This window comes from Cherax quadricarinatus, chromosome 8 (genome assembly GCF_038502225.1).
Source record: "Cherax quadricarinatus isolate ZL_2023a chromosome 8, ASM3850222v1, whole genome shotgun sequence".
Classification (NCBI taxonomy): Eukaryota; Metazoa; Arthropoda; class Malacostraca; order Decapoda; family Parastacidae; genus Cherax; species Cherax quadricarinatus.
In genome coordinates this window covers 31,237,021-31,260,203 of record NC_091299.1, presented here as the reverse complement: position 1 = coordinate 31,260,203, position 23,183 = coordinate 31,237,021, and the positions used below count along the sequence as shown (strand labels likewise).

At 37.2% G+C, this 23,183-nt stretch overlaps 1 protein-coding gene across 7 annotated transcripts in view; it reads left to right on the top strand.

Moving 5' to 3' along the window:
- LOC128685489 (uncharacterized) overlaps nucleotides 1-23,183 on the top strand; it is a 254,154-nt gene that overhangs the window by 175,474 nt on the left and 55,497 nt on the right. For all 7 annotated transcript variants that reach the window (XM_053772051.2, XM_053772052.2, XM_053772049.2 and 4 more), the window contains one exon: nucleotides 19,343-20,538. In XM_053772051.2, coding sequence (XP_053628026.2) covers nucleotides 19,343-20,538 — 1,196 coding nt within the window. The remainder of the gene's footprint in view (nucleotides 1-19,342; nucleotides 20,539-23,183) is intronic.

Genomic DNA, 23,183 nt, shown 5'->3' with positions numbered 1-23,183 from the left:
ACCGCGGAGGCTGGCTTGTAAACAATGCCACCGGCGGAACATGTGAGGCTGGCTAAGGGCGCACATTAGACGCGTCTCGGACGAACAGCGTTGAGCGGGTTTTTTAGCGGTATGCGAGGCAAAATCTTGGCGATAAAATGTAGCGGTATGCGGATTTAACGTTATGTGATGCCAACGGTATGCGGGGGTCCACTGTACAGTTCACTCATTACTTGCCTTAAAATATTTGTAGTCTTGATATAGGGTCAGAAGTGAGTAAACGAGATAAAACGAATAAATGAGAGAGAGGGATGACAGGCGCGGAGTTATGTAAACAAACCAGGCATACACGAGTTTTGTAAACAAGCCAGGCGAACACGTCTGGTTTGTATACAAGTTGTCCCTACATTGATATGGTAGAATAAATAAAGAGGAATGCTCCCATTCTCATGTAACACCATTTTTAGAAGAAATGATGCTCTGAGTGAAGGCATATGAAAGGAATAATTTTCTAGTTATCCCCAGTAACACATTTTTTTTTTATGTTGGACTAGAGAAAACGTTATTCTCACCATCACTCATACAAGTCGTCTGGCTACCACATCTCATATTTATGTTAATTTATTCTGCTGTGGGGTGTATTTATCATCTTTATATATTACATATTGTATTTATTATATAATTTGAAAAAATATCATATATGGATTAATGAAAATGTGTATATTAACTTAATATACAACATTTGATGAGTATTGATTATTTCTTTTTTTTTTTTTTCTCAACAAGTCGGCCGTCTCCCACCGAGGCAGGGCAACCCAAAAAGAAAGAAAATCCCCAAAAAGAAAATACTTCCATCATCATTCAACACTTTAACTTCACTCATACATAATGAATGTTTTTGCAGGGGCACCCAGATACAACAGTTTAGAGGCATATATTTATTTACAATTTGAGCATACATATAGAGGTACAAAAAAATACAGATAAGAGCAGCATGCCAAAGCCACTTATACTATGCATAGCATTTCGGGCTGGCTTAAAATTAACTAAGCAATGATGAAATCAGTGATAATACATTATTGTAAACAGATAACTATAAAGCACAAATGAGTATTACAAAGACAGGTCATATGGTTGCATGCATTGTTGTACATTCAGTCGTATGGAGTATTTTGTTAGGTAGTGTATTTAAAAAATAATAAAGTTAGATTGGGTTTTAGGTTTAACATTTATGTGATATAATTGTGAGAAACATTTAAGATATACAATTTATAAGGTTCAGTTATTCAGTATTTATTTGGTTTTGGGTGAGTAAGTGATCTTTGAGAAGAGACTTGAATTTATAAACAGGTAGTGTTTCTTTTATATTTACAGGTAATGAATTCCAGATTTTAGGGCCTTTTATGTGCATTGAGTTTTTGCATAGTGTGAGATGGACACGAGGAACATCAAAGAGTGATCTGTGCCTTGTGTTATGGTCATGTGTTCTGTTGAGGTTGGCAAGGAGATGTTTGAGCGGAGGGTTAATATCAGAGTTAAGTGTTCTATGTATGTAATAGGTGCAGTAATAAGTATGGATGTTTTGTATGGTGAGTAGGTTTAGTGTATTGAATATTGGTGGAGTGTGCTGCCTGTAGTGAGAATTTGTTATCATTCTAACTGCAGCCTTTTGTTGGGTAATTAGTGGTCTGAGATGGTTAATTGTTGTTGAGCCCCATGCACAAATTCCATAGGTGAGATAGGGGTAAATAAGAGAGTGATATAGGGCCAGGAGGGCTGACTGTGGAACATAGTACCGTATCTTCGATAGTATGCCTACAGTCTTGGAAATTTTCTTAGAAATTTGTTGTATATGTGTATGAAATTTGAGTCTATTATCAAGGTGGATTCCTAAGAATTTTCCCTCTGTTAGCTTTGTGATAGGTGATCCGTTTATCATTATGTTAAGAGGGACATCTGTAGCTCTGTTACCAAACTGAATGAAGTAGGTTTTGTCAATGTTTAGTGTAAGTTTGTTAGTCCTCATCCAGGTAGATATTTTCTGTAATTCGGTATTTACAGTATTGGCTAGCGTGACTGGGCTCGGGTGAGAGAAGACGTATGTAGTGTCATCTGCAAATAGTGTGGGTTTGAGTAATTGCGAAGCATTTGGAAGGTCATTTATGTATAGGAGAAAGTGAAGAGGGCCAAGGACACTTCCCTGTGGGACACCAACTGTGTAATTGGTTGCGCAGAAGAGTTTGCCCCATTTGCGTACACATATTGGCTTCTGTTGCTGAGGTATGACTTGAGGTAGTTGAGGGAGTGCCCTCTTATACCATAGTGTGACAATTTTACGTGGAGCAAGTCATGGTCAACTGTATCAAAAGCTTTACGTAAGTCAATGAAGATCCCCAGTTGGACTTCTTTTTTCTCTATTGCAGTGTATATATGTTCTAGCATGTGTATAATAGCATCATTAGTATTTTTATTAGGCCTGAATCCAAATTGGCAGGGGTTGAATATGTTTTGGGAGATAAGGTAGGAGTAGATTCGTTTATGAATTAATTTTTCGAAGATTTTTGAGAGAGGGTGTAAGTTGGATATTGGCCTATAGTTATTCAACTCTGTTTGGTCTCCTCCTTTGTGGATCGGGGTGACCCTTGCTATTTTGAGTACTGTAGGGAAGGTGGAGGATTCTATGGATTTGTTAAAGAGTGTTGCAATGATTGGTGATAGCACTTGTGACAGTTTTTTGTATATAAAGGGTGGTAAAATATTTAAATCTCCTGCCTTGTTTTTTAGTGCGTTGATAATAAGGGAGACTTCGTAAGGGTTAGTCGGAGCTAGGAACATTGTGTTCGGGTAGTTGCCGGTGAGGTAGTCATTTGGTGGGGTATCTGAGCTTGGGATTTTATTGGCAAGGTTTTGTCCTATAGTGGAGAAGAAATCATTGAGTCTGTTTGCTGTTTCTGTTGGTGGGAGTTTTGGTTCATCTGATTTTGCTAATTTTATTTCGCTATTTCGTGATATCTTTTTTGTTCCCAGAATTTCTGATAGGGTTTTCCAGGTCTTTTTTATATCACCTCGTAAGTTGGATAATCTGTTCTCATAATACAATTTTTTTGCCCTTCTTATCAGGCTGGTTAGGATTGACGAGTAACGTTTTGTTTGGTCTCTGGTTATGTGACCCATTCTGTACTGTTTTTCATATTGGTGTTTTGTATTTATGGATTTGAGAATGCTGGGTGTTAGCCAGGGACTGTTCAGTCCCTTAGCTGTCATCTGTTTAGTTTTTTTAGGGCAGTGCTTGTTATAGAGGTATTGGGTCTTTTTTAGAAAATTATTAATACATTCGTCAATATCTGTATAGATTTCTAGCTCAGTGTGCCAATCAATGTTTGCTACTGCTGTTGTGAAGTTATTAATGGCTGCCTCATTGTGAAGTCTGAAGGTGACTTTAGTAGTGTCTTGGGGTAGTTTACCAAGAGTTGTTATGAGGAAAGTAGGGTAGTGGTCTGTGGTATTATCTGTATAAAGATATATAACATCTCTCCAAACTGCCAACATCCCAAACTGCTCCTTTTAAGTGCAGGCATTGTACTTCCCAGTGCTCAAGTCCGGCTTTATAAAAATAACCAGTTTCCCTGAATCCCTTCACTAAATATTATCCTGCTCACACTCCAACAGCTCATCAGGTCCCAAAAACCATTCATCTTCATTCACTCCTATCTAACACGCTCATGCACGCTTGCTGGAAGTCCAAGGCCCACACCCACAAAACCTCCTTTACCCCCTCCCTCCAGTCTTTTCGAAGACAGCGCCTACCCCGCCTTCCTTACCCTATAGATTTATGTGCTCTCCATGCCATTCTACTTTGATCTAATCTCTCTAAATGACCAAACCACCTCAACAACCCCTCTTCTGCCCTCTGAATAATACTTTTATTAACTCAACACCTCCTAATTTCCACACTCCGAATTCTCTGCATAATATTTACCTGTAAATATAAAAGAAACACTACCTGTTTATAAATTCAAGTCTCTTCTCAAAGATCACTTACTCACTCAAAACCAAATAAATACTGAATAACTGAACCTTATAAATTGTATATCCTATATGTTACTCACAATTATATCACACAAATGTTAAACCTAGGACCCAATCTAACTTTGTTATTTTTTTTTAAATACAATACCTAACAGAATACTCCATTCGACTGAATGTACAACAATGCATGCAACCACATGACCTGTCTTTGTAATACTCATTTGTGCTTTATAGTTATCTGTTTACAATAATGTCTTATCACTGATTTCATCATTGCTTAGTTAATCTTAAGTTAATTTTAAGCCAGCCCGTAATGCTATGCATATAAGTGGCTTTGGCATGCTGCTCTTACCTGTATTTTTTGTACCTCTGTATGTATGCTAAAATTACTAAATAAATAAATAAATAAATAAACACATTGCCCTTAGACAGGACATCTCCACTGCCTCCAACCACCTCCTTGCTGCAGCATTTACATCCCAAGCTTCACACCCATATAAGAGAGTTTGTACCACTATACTTTTATACATTCCCTTCTTTGCCTCAATAGATAACGTTTTTTGTCTCCACACATACCTCAATGCACCACTCACCTTTTTTTCTTCATCAGTTCTATAGTTAACCTCATCCTTCATAAATCCATCCTCTGACACATCAACTCCCAAATATCAGAAAACATTCCCTTCTTCCATACTCCCTCTCTCCAATGTGATATCCAATTTTTCTTTTTCTAAATCATTTGATGCCCTCATCACCTGACTCTTATCAGTGTTCATTTTCAACTTTCTACCTTTACACACCCTCCCGAACTCGTCCACTAACCTTTACATCTTTTCTTTAGAATCTCCCATAAGCACAGTATCATCAGCAAAAGTAACTGTGCCAACTCCCATTTGTGTTTGATTTGGAAGTTGTCACAGTTACTTTTTGCTTATGATTCTGTATTATTATTATCATTGCTAATATGGCGTCTCGAGACATAAGACACTCTTACTGATTTTAATGTGTACCTGCATGCCAGCACAGTGTGTAAGTTTATTTAACCCCTTGACTGTCGCAACCCCAAATCCTGAGGTGTGTCCTGGTGTCGCAAAATTTCAAAAAAAAAAAAAAAAGTCTTATGAAATGATAGAGAACCTTTTCCCAATTGTAATGACACCAAAAACACGAAATTTGATGGAAAATTGACGGAATTACGCTCTCGCGAAGTTAGTGACCTTGGTGATATTTACAAATTGGCGATTTTGCCCACTTTGAGCCCTATTTTCAGCTAATTCCATTGTTCCAGTCGACCAAATTCATAGCTATTTCTTTAGAACTCCATTTTTTCTATTGACTGAGTACAAGAAACTGCCCATTTACCGATTTCAACTACCCAATAACGTGGTCAGAAATTTACAATTTGGCCAATTTCACGAAAATTAAAAAATATGACAATTTCAAAATAAGGTCCAGAATGAACAGTGCAGACATTCCTGGCTCTAAAATAACATTTTTTTTGTTCATCAGTCACATCTCCAGGCCCCTCTGATATTACTCATGTTTTCTATTTTGAATTTCTATTCAAACAAAAAATAGAAGATTTACTGTTATGCAGACTACTACAATACAGTAATAATTGTATAAATAATGTCATCCCATTCATGACTGCATATTAGAATGGCTAGTTGGACATTTATTGGACAATGACATCATTTGTTTACTTTTCAACATCGGCAAAAATCAAACATTTCCCCTACTTTGAGCTCCATTTCCAGGTTCTTTTTATAGTAAAATCAATCAAAATCACCTCTATTTCTATATGTTTTCCATTCTATCAGATGAGACCAAGAAAACAAGAATACAACCATAAATACTATGTGAAAATAGACCAAAAAGTCGGCATTTTAACCCTTAAATGGTCCAAACGTATATACATGTTTTTTCAACATCTGAAAGTATGTAAAAAAATGTAGATCTTCTTTTTTGTTTTACATTTGAAAACGTGTAAAAAAATCTTTTATCTACATTTTTTTTTTTGTTATATTTGAAAATATGTAAAAAAAAAAAGTAGATCTACTTTTGTAGCACTACGAATTTGAATGTCGATCTATTTGGACCGTTTAAGGGTTAATTAAAAAAAATGATCGGAGTTTTTTTTTTCTCATTATGCACTGCGTGCTCCAGGATTTTTTTTATATGGTGCACACTGACCACACAGACCCATTCTCTCATATGTGCACCTACCAGCTTTCTCCTGCTTGATTTGAAGCTGCTAGAATTTATGAGTATATATACATCAAACACGGTACCTAGTAAGACATATATGCGACCGCGACAGTCAAAGGGTTAAGAAAGCCTAAGGAACAGTTGGATTTGTCAGTTAAAAACAGAGTAGGGGAGTTAGTAGATGGGGAGAGGGAGGTTTTGGGTAGATGGCGAGAATATTTTGAGGAACTTTTAAATGTCGAAGAAGAAAGGGAAGCGGTAATTTCATGCACTGGACAGGGAGGTATACCATCTTTTAGGAGTGAAGAAGAACAGGATGTGAGTGTGGGGGAGGTGTGTGAGGCATTACGTAGAATGAAAGGGGGTAAAGCAGCTGGAACTGATGGGATCATGACAGAAATGTTAAAAGCAGGGGTGGATATAGTGTTGGAGTGGTTCGTATTTTTGTTTAATAAATGTATGAAAGAGAGGAAGGTACCTAGAGATTGGCGGAGAGCATGTATAGTCCCTTTATATAAAGGGAAGGGGGACAAAAGAGATTGTAAAAGTTATAGAGGAATAAGTTTACTGAGTATACCAGGAAAAGTGTACGGTAGGGTTATAACTGAAAGAATTAGAGGTAAGACAGAACGTAAGATTGCGGATGAGCACGGAGGTTTTAGAGTAGGTAGTTCATGTGTAGATCAAGTGTTTACATTGAAGCATATATGTGAACAGTATTTAGATAAAGGTAGGGAAGTTTTTATTGCATTTATGGATTTAGAAAAGGCATATGATAGAGTGGATAGGGGAGCAATGTGGCAGATGTTGCAAGTAAATAGAATAGGTGGTAAGTTACTAAATGCTGTAAAGAGTTTTTATGAGGATAGTTAGGCTCAGGTTAGGGTGTGTAGAAGAGAGGGAGACTACTTCCCGGTAAAAGTAGGTCTTAGACAGGGATGTGTAATGTCACCATGGTTGTTTAATATATTTATAGATGGGGTTGTAAAAGTAGTAAATGCTAGGTTGTTTGGGAGAGGGGTGGGATTAAATTATGGGGAATCAAATACAAAATGGGAATTGACACAGTTGCTTTTTGTTGATGATACTGTGCTTATGGGAGATTCTAAAGAAAAATTGCAAAGTTTAGTGGACGAGTTTGGGAGTGTGTGCAAAGGTAGAAAGTTTTTTTTTTTTTTTTTTTACACAGGGTTTGACAAGGTTAAGGACCCCTAGTTGAAAGTGAACATAGAAAAGAGTAAGGTGATGAGGGTATCAAATGATATAGATAAAGAAAAATTAGATATCACATTGGGGAGGAGGAGTATGGAAGAAGTGAATGTTTTCAGATACTACTTGGGAGTTGACGTGTCGGCGGATGGATTTATGAAGGATGAGGTTAATTTTATTTATTTATTTATTTATTTATTAATTTGAACATGATACAGTGAAGTACAAAAAAATATAGTTAAATGCAGCATGCCAAAGCCACTTGAATGCATAGCATTACAGGCAGGCTTAAAATTAACTTAAGATTAACTAAACAATGATATATTCAGTGGTACAAAAATTATTGTAAAACAGATAACAATTTAGTACAAATGAGTATTACAAAGACAGGTTATATGGTCATTTACTGTGTTGCTGTGTAATCAGTAGAGTGGAGTATTCTGTTAGGTAATGAAGTTAAATAGTAACAAAGTTTGATTGGGTCACAGGTTGACATATATGAGATACAATGATGAGATACATATATGAGATACAATTTATGAGATACAATTATTCAGTATTTATTTAGTTGTGGGTGAGTAAGTGATTTTTGAGAAGAGACTTGAATTTATAAACAGACAGTGTTTCTTTTATATTCACAGGTAATGAATTCCAGATTTTAGGGCCTTTTATGTGCATTGAGTTGTTGCATAGTGTGTGATGGACACAAGGAACATCAAAGAGTGATCTGTGTCTTGTGTTATGGTCATGTGTTCTGTTGAGGTTGGTAAGGAGATGTTTGAGGGGAGGGTTTATGTCAGAGTTAAGTGTTCTATGTATGTAGTAGGTGCAGTAATAAGTATGGATGTTTTGTATTGTGAGTAGGTTTAGAGTTTTGAATATTGGTGGACTGTGCTGTCTGTAGTGGGAATTTGTTATCATTCTGACTGCAGCCTTTTGTTGGGTGATTAGTGGTCTGAGATGGTTTATTGTTGTTGAGCCCCATGCACAAATTCCATAGGTGAGATAGGGGTAAATAAGTGAGTGATATAGGGCCAGGAGGGCTGACTGTGGAACATAGTACCGTATCTTCGATAGTATGCCTACGGTCTTGGAAATTTTTTGGAAATTTGTTGTATATGTGTTTGAAATTTGAGTCTATTATCAAGGTGGATTCCTAGGAATTTTCCCTCTGTGAGTTTTGTGATAGGTAATCCATTTATCATTATGTTAAGAGACACATCTGCAGCTCTGTTACCAAACTGAATGTAGTAGGTTTTGAGGGAAAAAAGGCGAGTAGTGCATTGACGTATATGTGGAGACAAAAAACATTATCTATGGAGGCAAAGAAGGGAATGTATGAAAGTATAGTAGTACCAACACTCTTATATGGGTGTGAAGCCTGGGTTGTGAATGCAGCAGTGAGGAGGTGGTTGGAGGCAGTGGAGATGTCCTGTCTAAGGGCAGTGTGTGGTGTAAATATTATGCAGAAAATTCGGAGTGTGGAAATTAGGAGAAGGTGTGGAGTTAATAAAAGTATTAGTCAGAGGGCTGAAGAGGGGTTGTTGAGGTAGTTTGGTCATTTAGAGAGAATGGATCAAAGTAGAATGACATGGAGGGCATTTAAATCTGTAGGGGAAGGAAGGCGGGGTAGGGGTCGTCCTCGAAAAGGTTGGAAGGAAGGGGTAAGGGAGGTTTTGTGGGCGAGGGGCTTGGACTTCCAGCAGGCATGCGTGAGCGTGCTCAATAGGAGTGAATGGAGACGAATGGTATTTGGGACCTGACGATCTGTTGGAGTGTGAGCAGGGTAATATTTAGTGAAGGGATTCAGGGATACCGGTTATTTTTATATAGCCGGACTTGAGTCCTGGAAATGGGAAGTACAATGCCTGTACTCTAAAGGAGGGGTTCGGGATATTGGCAGTTTGGAGGGATATGTTGAGTATCTTTATACATACATCTATATGCTACTAAGCTGTTGTGTTCAAAGCACCTCTGCAAAAACAGTGATTATGTGTGAGTGAGGTGAAAGAGTTGAATGATGACGAAAGCCTTTTCTTTTTGGGGATTTTCTTTCTTTTTGGGTCACCCTGCCTCGGTGGGAGGCGGCTGACTTGTTAAAAAAAAAAAAATTCCATAGTAACACACAGTACAAATGTAGGTTACATTCTACCTCAGTCAAGGAAGCATATTTTCCCATTAATTTTCTTTTCATAATTAAACCACGTCAGTGACAAATTAGAAAGCAATACTGCTGTATTCATGTTAATTAAATATGGTAGGAATCAAAATACAGTACAATAATGTAGTGTTTAATTGCCTTGAATGCTGGTGTCATACTGTTCACTGAAAGTGGTGTCTTTTACAGTATTATGTGAATGACTAATTTGAGGAAGAGGAAGAGGCAGAATTTGATGGAAATGCTTGAGGAGACTTGGCAATTTCTATGGTGTTTCAGCAGCTTTAGAGGTTGGAATTTTTTCAGAAATATTTCTGAAGTAGGGCACATACATGTACTTGTTTTCGTTTTTTGCAATAAAATCTTTTGTAAACAAGGGTATTTGTAATAATTCTTTTGGAAATTGTCAAATTTTCAAAAGAGTACTGATAGTCCATGCTTAACCCTTTGACTGTCACAACCCCAAATCCTGAGGTGTCTCCTGGTGTTGCAAAATATTTGGAAAAAAAAAAAGTGAAATGATAGAGAATCTTTTCTCGATGGTAATAACACCAAAAGTACGAAATTTGATTGAAAACTTACGGAATTACACTTTTGCGAAGTTAGCGACCTCGGCGATATTTACGAATTGGCGATTTCACCCACTTTGAGCCCTATTTTTGGCTAATTCTATTGTTCCAGTTGACCAAACTCATAGCTATTTCTTTAGAACTCCATTTGTTCTATTGACTGAGTACAAGAAACTGCCCATTTACTGATTTCAACTACTTAATAAAGTGGTCTGAAATTGGCAACTTGGCCAATTTCACGCAAACTAAAAAATATGCCAATTTCAAAATAAGGTCCAGAATGAACACTGCAGACATTCCTGGCTCTAAAATAACATTTTCTTTGTTCATCAGTCACGTCTCCAGGCCCCTCTGATATTACTCTTGCTTTCTATTTTGAATTTTTATTCAAAAAAAAAATAGAAGATTTACTGTTATGCAAACTACTGCAATATTGTAATAATTGTATAAATAATGTCAACTCATTCATTACTGCATATTAGAATGGCTAGTTGGACATTTATTGGACAATGACGTCATTTGTTTACTCTTGAGCATTGGCAAAAATCAAACATTTCCCCTACTTTGAGCTCCATTTCAAGGTCTTTTTCATATTAAAACCAATCAAAATCACCTCCATTTCTATAACATGTTTTCCATTCTATCAAATGTGACTACAAAAATTAGAATATAATCATAAAAGCTATACAAAAATGCACCTCAGAGTCGGCGTTTTAATCCAAAAACACTGTCGGAGTTTTTTTTTCTCATTATGCACTGCTTGATGCAGGATTTTTTTTTATACTGTGCACACTGACCACACAGACCCATTCTCTCACATGTGGGCCTACCAGCTTTCTCCTGCTTGATTTGAAGCCGCTAGAATTTTTGAGTATACGTCAAACACATTGGCTCGTAAGACGTATGTATATATGTACAACTGAAACAGTCAAAGGGTGAAAGATCTTGTACCCTCTGCCATTTTCTTGGTATCAATGCTGCCTCTACATCTAAGTCCACCTCAAGGTCAGGCTAATTTGTCATCACATCGTTTTTGTTCTCTTCTAACCTGTGACAGTTACAGTGCTAGTAGTTACAGCGTTATGCTGGGTGAGCTCCCCGGCATAATGCCATGACAAAAATCAAAGGCCTACCATACAGGGGGTCTTTTTTCATCAGTGCATCATGCCAGGTAGCAGCCATTAGCATGTCACGGCCTGCCACCACACCCCACAGTGACTCCTCAGTGCTCACATGGCTACCGTAGTGAGAGGGAGTGTTGCACTTTTGTCTTTTATCTGCCCCATCTTTTGTCCAGTGTTCCCTTTGGTTTTGGGGCTATACATGTTTGATTATGGGTAAAAAGAAGTCTTTAACACCTGAAACTATAGCTCAAGTCATAGGGCTTCACAAAGCTGGGCACCAGATGAAAGAAATAGTGGAGAATGTTGGTGTGTGAGCATTCAGTGGAACTGGGTGCAGTGTTTCAAGGCAGGTGGCAGTGTCAAGTTACTGTCTGCCAAACCTCGGCCTGGCCCCTCGAAGAAGACATCTGTTCGTACCTTAACTGTGCTAGAGAAGCAGTTAGAGAGTACACCTAAGATAACTGCTAGAGAACTGAAAGAAAAGAACCCACATCTTCTCTCAGAGGTGTCTGTAAGAACTGTTAACAGTTATGTGTCAGAAGTGGGCTACAGTAGTCACCGCCACATTAAGAAACTGATCCTCTCCAAGCCACAGAAGAAACATAGGCTGGATTATGCAAAGAAATATCTTCACTGGAATCTTCAACAGTGGTCTGAAATACTTTGGAGTGATGAAGCATCCTTCACTGTCATCTGTAACTGTGGGGGACATATGTACCGGCCCAGAGGTAGTGACCTGCTAGACCCATGCTACACCTGTGGGACCACCAAACACCCAGACTTGCTCATGATTTGGGGGTGTTTCAGTGCTCAGAGTGTTGGTGAACTCATTGTGCTTCCCAAAAACCAGTATAATTACCTGGAGTTATTATGTGACAATTTACCTGAGGCATTTGACAAGTGTGTGGCTATGGTTTTTATGCAGGACAGTGCACTGTGTCATACCACCAGATCTGTAGTTCAGTGGCTTAAGGACTGTGAAGTGAGGTTCTTTAATGACTGGCCAGGCAATTCTCCAGACCTAAACCCTATTGAGAACCTCTGGTCAATAGTGACACAAAGTTTATTGACCGAGGATATCAGTTCCATCCCGCAGCTAGAGGCTGCTCTACATGAGGCATGGAATAATATACCTCCCCAAACCCTCAAGAATTTGTTTGAGAACTTCCTACACGGCTGAGGGACATGATTAAGCGTAAAGGATGCAGCACCAAGTATTAAAACCTCAGTAAGTGTGCATATATGTGTATATTATAATCTTTCATGGTGTACTCACCTAGTTGAGGTTGCAGGGGTCGAGTCCGAGCTCCTGGCTCCTGGTGTGTGTTTGTGTTTTGGTACGTGTGTGGGGGAGGGGCAGCATAATGTTGTGACTAGCACTGTATGTACAATGTGAGATGCCAGTTTTATCCAAATGCTCTTCATGTTTGTCTGTTTGACTTCACTCTATGACTGCAGTATTCTTAATGGTTGAGTAGATGGTAAAGCTTTCTAAAAATCCTCAAGCATTTTTGGAGGAGGGTATAACCTCTGATCTGTAACTCAAGGTGCATGGGGGATATGCATGACTTTTGTAATTAATCTTCAAATGGCCTTATCACTGCACCATGATTTGCAGAAGTGGAAGTTGTATATGGTGTGCTTGATAATGCATGAGGACTGAATATTCTAGTGTGTTACCAAGCACAACTAAAAATCATGATATAACAGTTTTACCTTAGGCACAAAATAATGACAAAAAAGTTATTCAAAATAATTCAAGATTATCCAAGCATTAGTAATAGACATCCATACAACAGGCAAAGCTTTCTTGATCTCTTCATAAGATCAGGTGATGCTCAGTGATGTTTCATTCTTTTTTTGGATTGTTATATTGTGTCTATTTTCATCTTAATTACCTTTATCCCTGTCACAGGGTTGTCACTGCCACTACTTTTGTGCTTTTTAAACATGATGAATAGCTGTTTTTTTAAGTTTAATTAAAAAATACAATGAACATGTGTGAACTAAATATGGTGGCCATTGTTTACTACAGGCTGCAGCACTATCACTCTTCATGGTGTCTTCTACCTCCATGGTCAGGAGTTGGACATCCAACTAGTGGTGCGGAAGGCCAACAAAAGTTATTACAACTCTTCCAGCTGCATAAAAACTTTTCATCAAGGCACTGTTAACAAAATCAAGTGATCAAAGCAATTACTTACTACCCTAATCAATTGGGAAATTCCTCCCCCCCCCCCAAAAAAAAAAAAAAAAAATAAACAGTATCAGTAGACAGCAGGTGTATATCAGATACCTTTCAAAAGACTGGCCTTTTACGTGGTACCTTAAGCTGAGAATTTTACTTGTTTAACTGAATAAAAGATCCATACAATATGGTCAAGCTCACTTGGCCCTTTACCAACATGTACAGTAAGTGCTCAAAATAACAATATTCATTGGAAAGCAGCATCCAATATGAAAAAAGCAGACTGAGGTTTCAAATGCAGAAATGATCAGAAAATGCACTAATTGACTACTCTCAACCACAACATTTAACAATGTTGGTGGAAGCCATCCAGGTGGGATTTCCAAAATTGCCTTTGGGAAACATTAGTCATATCCCAGGTAACCCCAGGCTGCAAGTGGCAACATCACTACATGAGATGTAACCCCTGATTCTTGTACCTGCTGAAGAGAACTTTGGTTGGAGGTTGAAATAAAGACAAATCTATTCTCCATGTTTCTGTTTCCATGTGGGTTCCTCTATCTTGCAAGAACATTTGAAAAAAGTAAATTAAATGTTTAAGATAATCCAATAGTCCTGATACTCCTATGAAAAAGAAGAAATACTAGACCTATTCACAGTTACACAAACCAAGCTAACATGTTATAGACACAATTTTTCTCAGGTGCTACTGTATAAGTACAGAAGGTGAGAGGAAGGAGTAGCATCATTCCTGATCAGAAAAACAGATTAAGGTTTTAACTCTCACTGTCTTTCATAGGCCTGTGATTGAGGCCAGTGGCACTTATGCAGATCAGTAGTGTGTAAATCATAGCTCTCTCAAATATGCTGTGAGCAGCAAATTTTGGCCTAGACACAAGAGAACATGTCTATGAGGTGTGTGGATACAGTATAAAGAACAATCCTGTCTCAGGCAAGATATAATGGGAACAGCTAACTCTGAACTTGTATTTGAATTTTTATAAAATACGTAGTGACTTGGAGCATCTGATTCTTGGTGCCAGTCAATAGTTGAGAAGACATACTAGTGAAATGGAGATGACTTTAATTGGTTTCAGACCAGTAGTGGTTTGAAATAGTCCTCAAAATGGCAGAAATAATCTATCTGTTATAGGTTGCTTTAATTACTGAGGTGTCCTAAACCGTGACCAAGCATTCTTGATTATGGTTTATTTTCCGAGAAATAGTGAAAAACATTTTTTTTGTGTGCGTGTGTGAGTGATTCAAAATGGAGAGCAAGCGTTTTATGTGGGTGGCCGAGGGACATGATTAATGAATGGAGGGAAGGTTGCTTTAGTGGCCAGAATGCCTACAATTTTTTTTTTTTTTTTTTTTATGAAATTGGTTGTTTTTATATTGGAATTTGTTGAAAAATAGCATAAAATTGGCTAAATTAACAAATTCTGGGTGCTGTATATAGTAGTTATCATAGCTGATCAATGGAGAGAACAGAAGGCACACTAACGAAATAGCCAGAAATTGGTTGGTTTCAACACTGACTTTAGTCAAAAATAGACCTCAAAATGGTCAAAATTGGTGATGCGTGAAGTGCTCCCATCCTCCAACTTCACACCTATGTAACTCCATAAGTATTACCATACATTAAGTCTTGCATTTTTGATGTCATTACTTTTAGAAAAAATTCTCTACCATTTTTGAAGGCAAATTTTTTTATTATTTTCAAAACTGGCAACACAGAAGGAGCTTTAAATTTGGGGATGTCACCAGTAAAAGGTTTAAGGATGCATGCAGTATGTTAATTCTAGACTGCCATAAATTCTCAAATTATATAACTGAACTAAATTCTGTGGATGATATTGGAGAATGTGGGCACCATCATGAAATAATGGATGACCTGGACATGAATATAACAGAAAAAAATGAGAAAATTGTGTCAGGAATAAAGAGAGCAAGGGTAAAACTAGCAGTAACAGGGAATGTCAACCATGGAAATAGTGATAGGTGGTAAGGAGCAAGCTACATGGCTTGATATTGTAGGACTTCCTAAGGCAGTTTGACTAAACATCTCTCAAGATCAAGTACTAGTGATGGGCTGGCAGAGTTAGACCTCGTCTTCACCTTCAGCAAGACCAGTAGCGAGAACTTAATATGGAATGCTCCTGGGAGCACGAAATCTGTGTAAACATTTTGCTACCTGGTGGAAGTGAAACTAATGAAGAGGGAAATTGAAGAATGAGAGAGAATGTACAAAAAATATCACAATGAAGGATTAAGACATTTTCTGATAAAAATTTAGTGGAATGTTGAATCCGGTATAGTGGTTGTCCGATTATATCGAACTTGAAAGAATTGTAAAAGTGTTCAACCAGTAGTGAAAAAAGTGACCCTTGAGTAAATAGAGCACTTAATACCAAAGAAGCTAGCAAGAGAACCAGAAATTAATGTCTTAAAGGGTGCCTTGATGCAGTGAGGGGAATCATCTTCTAAGATATTGTACTTCTCCTCCCTTTCCTTGGAATGAACCTGATTACAGTGGAACCTCAAATATCGAACTGCTCCCAACTCAGCCAATCATGTAAGTGTATTTTTATAAGTGCTTTTATAAGTATATTTTTGAGGGTCTGAAATGAACTAATCTAATTTACGTTATTCCTGATGGGAATAAATTTGTTTGGTAACGGCACTTGAACAGCTGTCTGGAACGAAGAAAGTTCAATATTTGAGGTTCCACTGTACTTCCGATTTCCCATTAGGATGTATGACCCCTACAGGTTTAGCACTCTCCCTCTCCCATGAATGTGAGATAATACATCAGTCACACCACAAGAGTCCATAGTGTGTTTACAAATGAGCAAGCAAAGTACCAGAGAGAGGAGAGAGAATAAAGTAAGTCGAATTGTCATGCAATAAAAGACTGATGGAAAGAAGAGACTCCTAATGGAACCAGATATGTACTTCAAAACCATCAGTATCAGATGATTATGAAGAGGTGAAATATTGTGCTAGTCACTTGTACAGAACTTTAGTAAATCATTGAAGATGGAGGATGGTAGGCATGATGCCAGTGTTTCCAGAAAAGTAACACAATCCCTAACCTACATATCAGTGTTGTTAATGAGCATAACAAGAAAAAGACTTGATGAACCAAGGTCATGCTTTACAAACTTAATAGGGGACATAATAGACTGATGACCATATGAACTGTTACTGCTCCACAGATCATTGATTTGATTTGATTAGATCTGATTAATAAATTGTACGACTACATTTAGTAAATTGATCATTTTGTTATATTATTCACTGTAATGTTACAAAATTGTAAAACTATAATGCTTCAAAATTGAAATGTTCAAATTCATTGTTTAAAATACTCAATTGTACTTGATATTGTAAATTGTCTACTGTAACTGTTACCATTAAATCTATTATAGCTTAAATAATCTTAAGTTAATTTTAAGCCTGCCCATAATGCTCTGCATACAAGGGGCTTTTGACATGTACACCCAACTACTATAATACCTTGTACAACTATGTATCATGTCCTAATAAACTGTTATTATTATTAATATTATAACAGTTTCAGATAAGTAAGAGGTGGATGAGTGGACTGCATATTGCTAAACTAAAAAACAGAACTTAGTTAATAATGTGTTGCTTAGATGGCTACTTTGCAAGCTGGAGAAGCAAGTCAAGGTAGCAAACATGCAAATTTTATTTTCAAAATATACATGACTGTTACAAAATTAGGTGACATTTATTTCATACTTTGATAAAATCTCTGGGCATATAGAGCATTTTGAGCAGACTAAAACTACACTACCTGATATTGTATAATTGAAGTTAGATCATCTGAATGCTAAGTTTAAAATACTTTATTGTAATTAAGTTGTATGTAGATAATAATAATAAATGTAATGATTATTTAATAATGAAACTGTGCTGTATATTAAAACAGTAATGTTAATGTGAAGAGGATTTCTAAAAGAAGAAAATGTGTAACCATCACTTGTTCCCATGCTGTCTTTCCAGAGCAACACATACATCATGATCCAAGGATGACCCACTGGATCACATACATGCTTGACTTACAAATGGCAACCTTTGAACTTCTTATCTCCCCAAATTCAAGTCCATCTAACTGGTGTCCCTTAATTATTTTGCAGATATTTCCATCATCAGCATGCTAAATCCCAAAGACCACTTGCTTCCATTCACTTCAGTGTAACTTGCTCTCAGATGCTTCCTAGATATTTAACACTCAATATATCATTCCCACTCGCCTACCAACTCTTTTTGGATGTCTCCAGTACCCATGTCTCCAATACCCGTGTGACACTTAAAGAAAGATCACTGATTTAGTATTATTACCTAAAATGTACATTATCACACAATTTAAATACAGGTTGGCCATTACTAATCCGGTTCCATCAGTAATCTGGTACTAATTTCGGCTAGCATATTTTCAAATTTCCGGGGTCACCACACCAACCTGCTGCTACTGTTTGGTGGTGCTACTTGCTGGATAAGTCATTCAAGTTTCTTTTTCACCATTTATTGTTATAACCTCCTCACCTTTAGCCCTTGCCATGGTTCCAACAAATAAATGCTTCTTGTTGTGTAAGACACATACACCGTACATTGTCCATAAAAGATAAGGTGGCTTTGAAGCCACTGTTGGTCTCCATGAGCTTAGCTCGTTCACGTAAGCTGTGACCGGTAAATTTGGGCCTAAAGAAATAGATATAATTTTGATTGGTTTCACCCCAAAAAGTACCTCAAAATTGAGCTCAAGGTAGTGGAAATGTTCGATTTTTGCCCATATTCAAGAGTAAACAAATGATGTTGCCATCCAATACGTGTCCAACCGGCCGGTCTAATACGCAGTCATAAGTGGGTTGGCATTATTTATACAATTATTACAATAATGCAGTAGTCTGCATAACAGTAAATCTTCTATTTTTTGTGTGAATAAAAATTCAAAATGGAAAGCAAGCATAATATAAGATGGGCCTGGAGACATGACTGATGAACAGAGAAAATGTTATTGTAGTGCTAGGAATGTCTGTATTGTTTATTCTGGATCCTATTTTGATATTGGCATCACTTGAAATTTGTGTGAAACCGGCCAAATTATCAATTTCTGACCACTTTATTGGGTAGTTGAAATAGGTAAATGGGAGGTTTCCTGTACTCAGTTGACAGAACAGAAGGAATACTAACAAAATACCTATGAGTTTGGTAGACTGGAACAATGGAATGGGTCAAAAATAGGGCATAAAGTGGGTGAAATCACTGATGCATAAATATCGCTATTGGGATAAGTGTATTCTAACCTAACCACTCTGTAATCCAGCAAAATCACTAATCCGGCACCCTACAGGTACCAGTGATGCCGGATGAGTGATGGTCAACCTGTACAAAGCAAAATTCCTGTAAATCTGAAACAATTTTTTTTTTTATTCTAAATTTTAAATTTTTTTTTTTTTACAGAAGTGATGAGAAATTAGTAAATATTAAAAATTTTAGGTATTGTTAATGGTTTTATTTTTTTATTGATTAGTGTGAATCTTGAGTGTCTTTTATATGTATATGAAAAGGTTATTATCCTGTTGCTTATATCATTTGCATATTTTGAGTATTGCATTGTCTGTGATAGGATAAGAAACCCATTGGCAAGTACCAGTTGTGAATAAATTGTATCCAATTGTATTATTCTAATAAAAGTGGGTAACATTGTGGCAGTACAGTAATTACTTGTTTTGAGCATATTGGTTTATCATATGCATCTCAGTGAAATGCAAAAAAAGCTAAATATTTGTGATGAAATTAAACAAAGGGTTAATAAACATAATTAGTACCTAACTTTTTTTGTTTTCAGGCAGTTCACTCAAGTATCCCAGCTTCGCAGCAACAACCACCCACTTCACAATCACAGTCGCAGCAGTCATCACAACTACCAGGGCAACAGCCACCACAACCATATGGTAATTTTGGGGACCAACAAAGTCAGCAACAACAACCAGGAGAGACCAGGGAATGCGAAAATCGATCACCAGGAAGCCTCATCAAAGGAGAGGTAAAGTCAACAGAAACAGCAAGTCCACATAATTCTTACACATATTACTATGGGGGACAACACAACACAGGACCCCAGATGCAGAGGACTGGACAACCATCTCCAGAAAGATCAGAGCACCTTTCACAACCTCATGGTGATCACCGTTATCAAACACAACAGGCTAACAGTCATTCAGAAGCCCCTCAGTCTTCACCTAGCCAACAACAGAGAAGTTCCCCTCAAGGACAAAATTTTCAGGGACAGACCCAGCCAGGACAGCTTCAGCAGCAGTACCACCAGGGACAGTATCAGGGGCAAATGCATTCACAAGATCAGTCACCTCAGAAAAATCCCGAAGGAGGATTGCCAGAAGAACAGTATCATGCCAACAAACCAACGGAAGTACCATCATCAGTTTATCAACAGATAACACATCAGCCAGCACAGTATCATCATGGACCACCCCAGGAAGGACTTCCTAAGCTTGTAGCTTCCAGTGATCCTCATTACCACCATGGTGCACCTCAGCATAATCCACCCCAACAAGGACCTATCCCTCAAGGACCTCCTCAGCAGATACCTCCACAGCAAGTTCTGACTCAAGGTCTGGCTGATGCACAGTATCAGCAAGGACCACCACCTCTTCAACAGCCACAGCAGAACCAGCAGTATCCTCCAGGCCAGTATCCTCCTGGAGGGCAGTACCCATGGGCTCAGTATCCCCAACCAACAAGTGGTCCTGGACCATTTCCTTCAGGTCCTGCTACATTTGGAAATGGACCAGGCCCTTACCCCAATGGCCCAGGCCCTTTTAATGGACCTGGGGGACTGAGTGCTTCCACCCCATATACTCCTGTAGGACCAGGAGGATCTGGTCCTTACCAGAGTGGAACAAGCGGACCAAGTCCCTACACTCCTGGACCAAATGGACCAGGTGGAATAAACCCATACCCTAGTGGACCAGGCCCAGCTGATGACAGACCCCCAGTACTTCAGGACAAGAAAGCAGAACCAGGGTGAGTTTTTATCAATTTTTTTTTTTTAAATATTGGTGAGACAAGATAAATATTGGCATATCTTTCTTTTAAATTTAAGTTTGATGCTAAGCCATTTTAAAACTTGACTATTCTAAGTGCTTTCATATGTCAAAATATAGGGTGTTTACTTAATTGCCAATATATTACCTATTGTGAAGAATCCAGAATTCTCAGTTTATTTCTGGAAATCTGAAACTTCTGTAAAGGGTCATTTTCCTTAAAATTAGTTAATGATCTAGAAATCTATATGTCGATATTTAAGTTTTATATATAATAAAATTAATAATAATAATAATAAAGTGAGCTCTTTCATTTTACATATTGTTCTTAGGTGCTATACTGCATTTGCTTAGATTTAGATGCATGACAATGTAGAGAGTCTTCAGGGCAATGTTTGAAACTTAGCTAAAGTTATCTCAGTTTATAATAGGTGGCAACTCTGGAAATGACATTCGCTTTTTTTGGGGGGGGGGGGCTTAAAGTAATTTTACCTTCTACCAACCCTATGTATTTTATTAAACTTATAATTTGTACATGACAAATGTGAGGTTGATAGAAAATAATATAATTAGCCATTCAAGAAGGTAATTACATTGATCATATTTTTCATGGTTTGCATAGTTAAAAAAAAAAAAACTTTCTGAGAATTCAGTAATTGCTTAAAGTGAAGCTGAACATCTAAGTATTGCTTTCAAGAGACATTATCAAACTTGTTATAAAAATTTCATATGACATTTTCTTACAGCACTTTGTTCCAGAGAATTGTTGGAGATGATCTTCTTTATTTAGGTTTATCTAAAATATTCTCACTTTTCTTGCAGATGTTAAGTTTTGCACACACCAAAACTTTTGTGTTTAAACTTAATTATTAGGTTTAATGGCATATCCAGTCAGGTTGTTCTTGGTTTACTTAATTTGGTGCTCTAAAAATCAGTAATATCCTCAGCCCACCAGTAATATATGTGAGTTATGGTAAAACTTAAACAAAAATTTTGATGCATTTATTATGCCAGTGTAATATAATGCGTATGGTTAGAAGATGTTTTTATTCAGGTTGTGTAGAGGGCTTTAAAAACTGGAGCAAGGGAGAAAGTTTTGGTGCCACATAAATACAGTGGTACCCCGAGTTTCGTACAGCTCCCAACTCGAACAATTATGTAAATGTATTATTGTAAGTGCTTTTGTAAGTGTATTTTTGGGGGTCTGAAATGGACTAATCTAATTTACATTATTCCTCATAGGAACAAATTCGTTTGGTAATGGCACTCGAACAGCCTTCTGGAACAAATTATGGCTGAAACTCAGGGTACCACTGTACATGAAAAGTGGGGCATGTTTTTGAGTGGGTTAGATGTACTGTATTTTGCCACTATTGAAAATTAATTGTACCTGTAAATATTAAGAAATAGGTAAATGTATTCTGATGAGAGCATTGTGTATATGTTTGTAATTATCTGTTTGAGTTTGTCAGAGTTTTTAAGTCTCTTTCTCTGGAATCGGTTTCTACTGTGTTATTATTTAATTAATTTCACTTCCTTATTACTCATGTTCAAGAAATATTTCCTGATATCCTCCTTTGTGTAATTTCCCACTTAACCATCTTGTTCATCTCTGGTAAAGATCTTATCTTTGTTTACCTTGTCTGTGCTCTCAGACTACGTATTTGGTATATCATGATCTCTAACTTTTTTCTTCATTCTTCCAGGGTGACAGAAGGCCTAGTTCTCTCATTCTTTCTGATTAGCTCATTTCCCTAAACTCAGGCACCAGACCTCCTTTGTAGAGTTTCACTTTTTTATGTCTTACTTCATGAGGGGTCATCATAAGCAATTCATGCTTGAGAATGTGCCGCACGTGTTAGGTAAAGTGTGTTTTAAACAAGATAATGTTTAGGTTCTTGAATGGTACTCCAATATCTATGAGTTTAGCCTGTGCTACTGATGGTATATTATTTATATGCAATTCAGTGAACAGGTTTGGTATAAAGGTTGCTCATATATGATGCTCTGTCTTCCATCTCCTTTCTCCTTTCGTAACTTTGCTTTAGCTAGGATTAGCTTCTAGTAACCATTTATTAGACCTCCTAAATCTGTTTTAAGAGTTTCTACAGTTTTCTTTCATCTTTTTCAGTTCATTTTCTCATTACATAATATTTTGGCATCATCCTCAAAGATGTATTTTAGAGTATTTTAATTAATTAATGATGTCTGGTCATTAATATACACCAGAAACAGTATGGGATACAAAAGCCAATCCTTGTGGGGCTCTACAAGGTTTGTTTCCATCCTAATACCTTCCCTTTTTTTTTATCCCAGCTTGCTTATCCAGTTTCCTAGTAGCCTTCTATGTGGACTTTAAACTTTTCTACATTGCACTGCATCTGACCTTTTTTTTGGACCACATCCATAACTTGTTTCTACTATTCTGCCTATTATTGTATCATCAGTAAATTTATTCATGCTTTTTATTCCTTTGCCAGTTATAATGTAGATTATTTACATGATAGACATAAAAAACAGTAATTTGAAAATTTATTCGGATAAGTTTTGCCTGCTTGGCAAGTTTTATCAAGTCTTAGATTTAAAAAAAGCAAAAGTACAAAATTGCATCCCAAAGGGATGGAG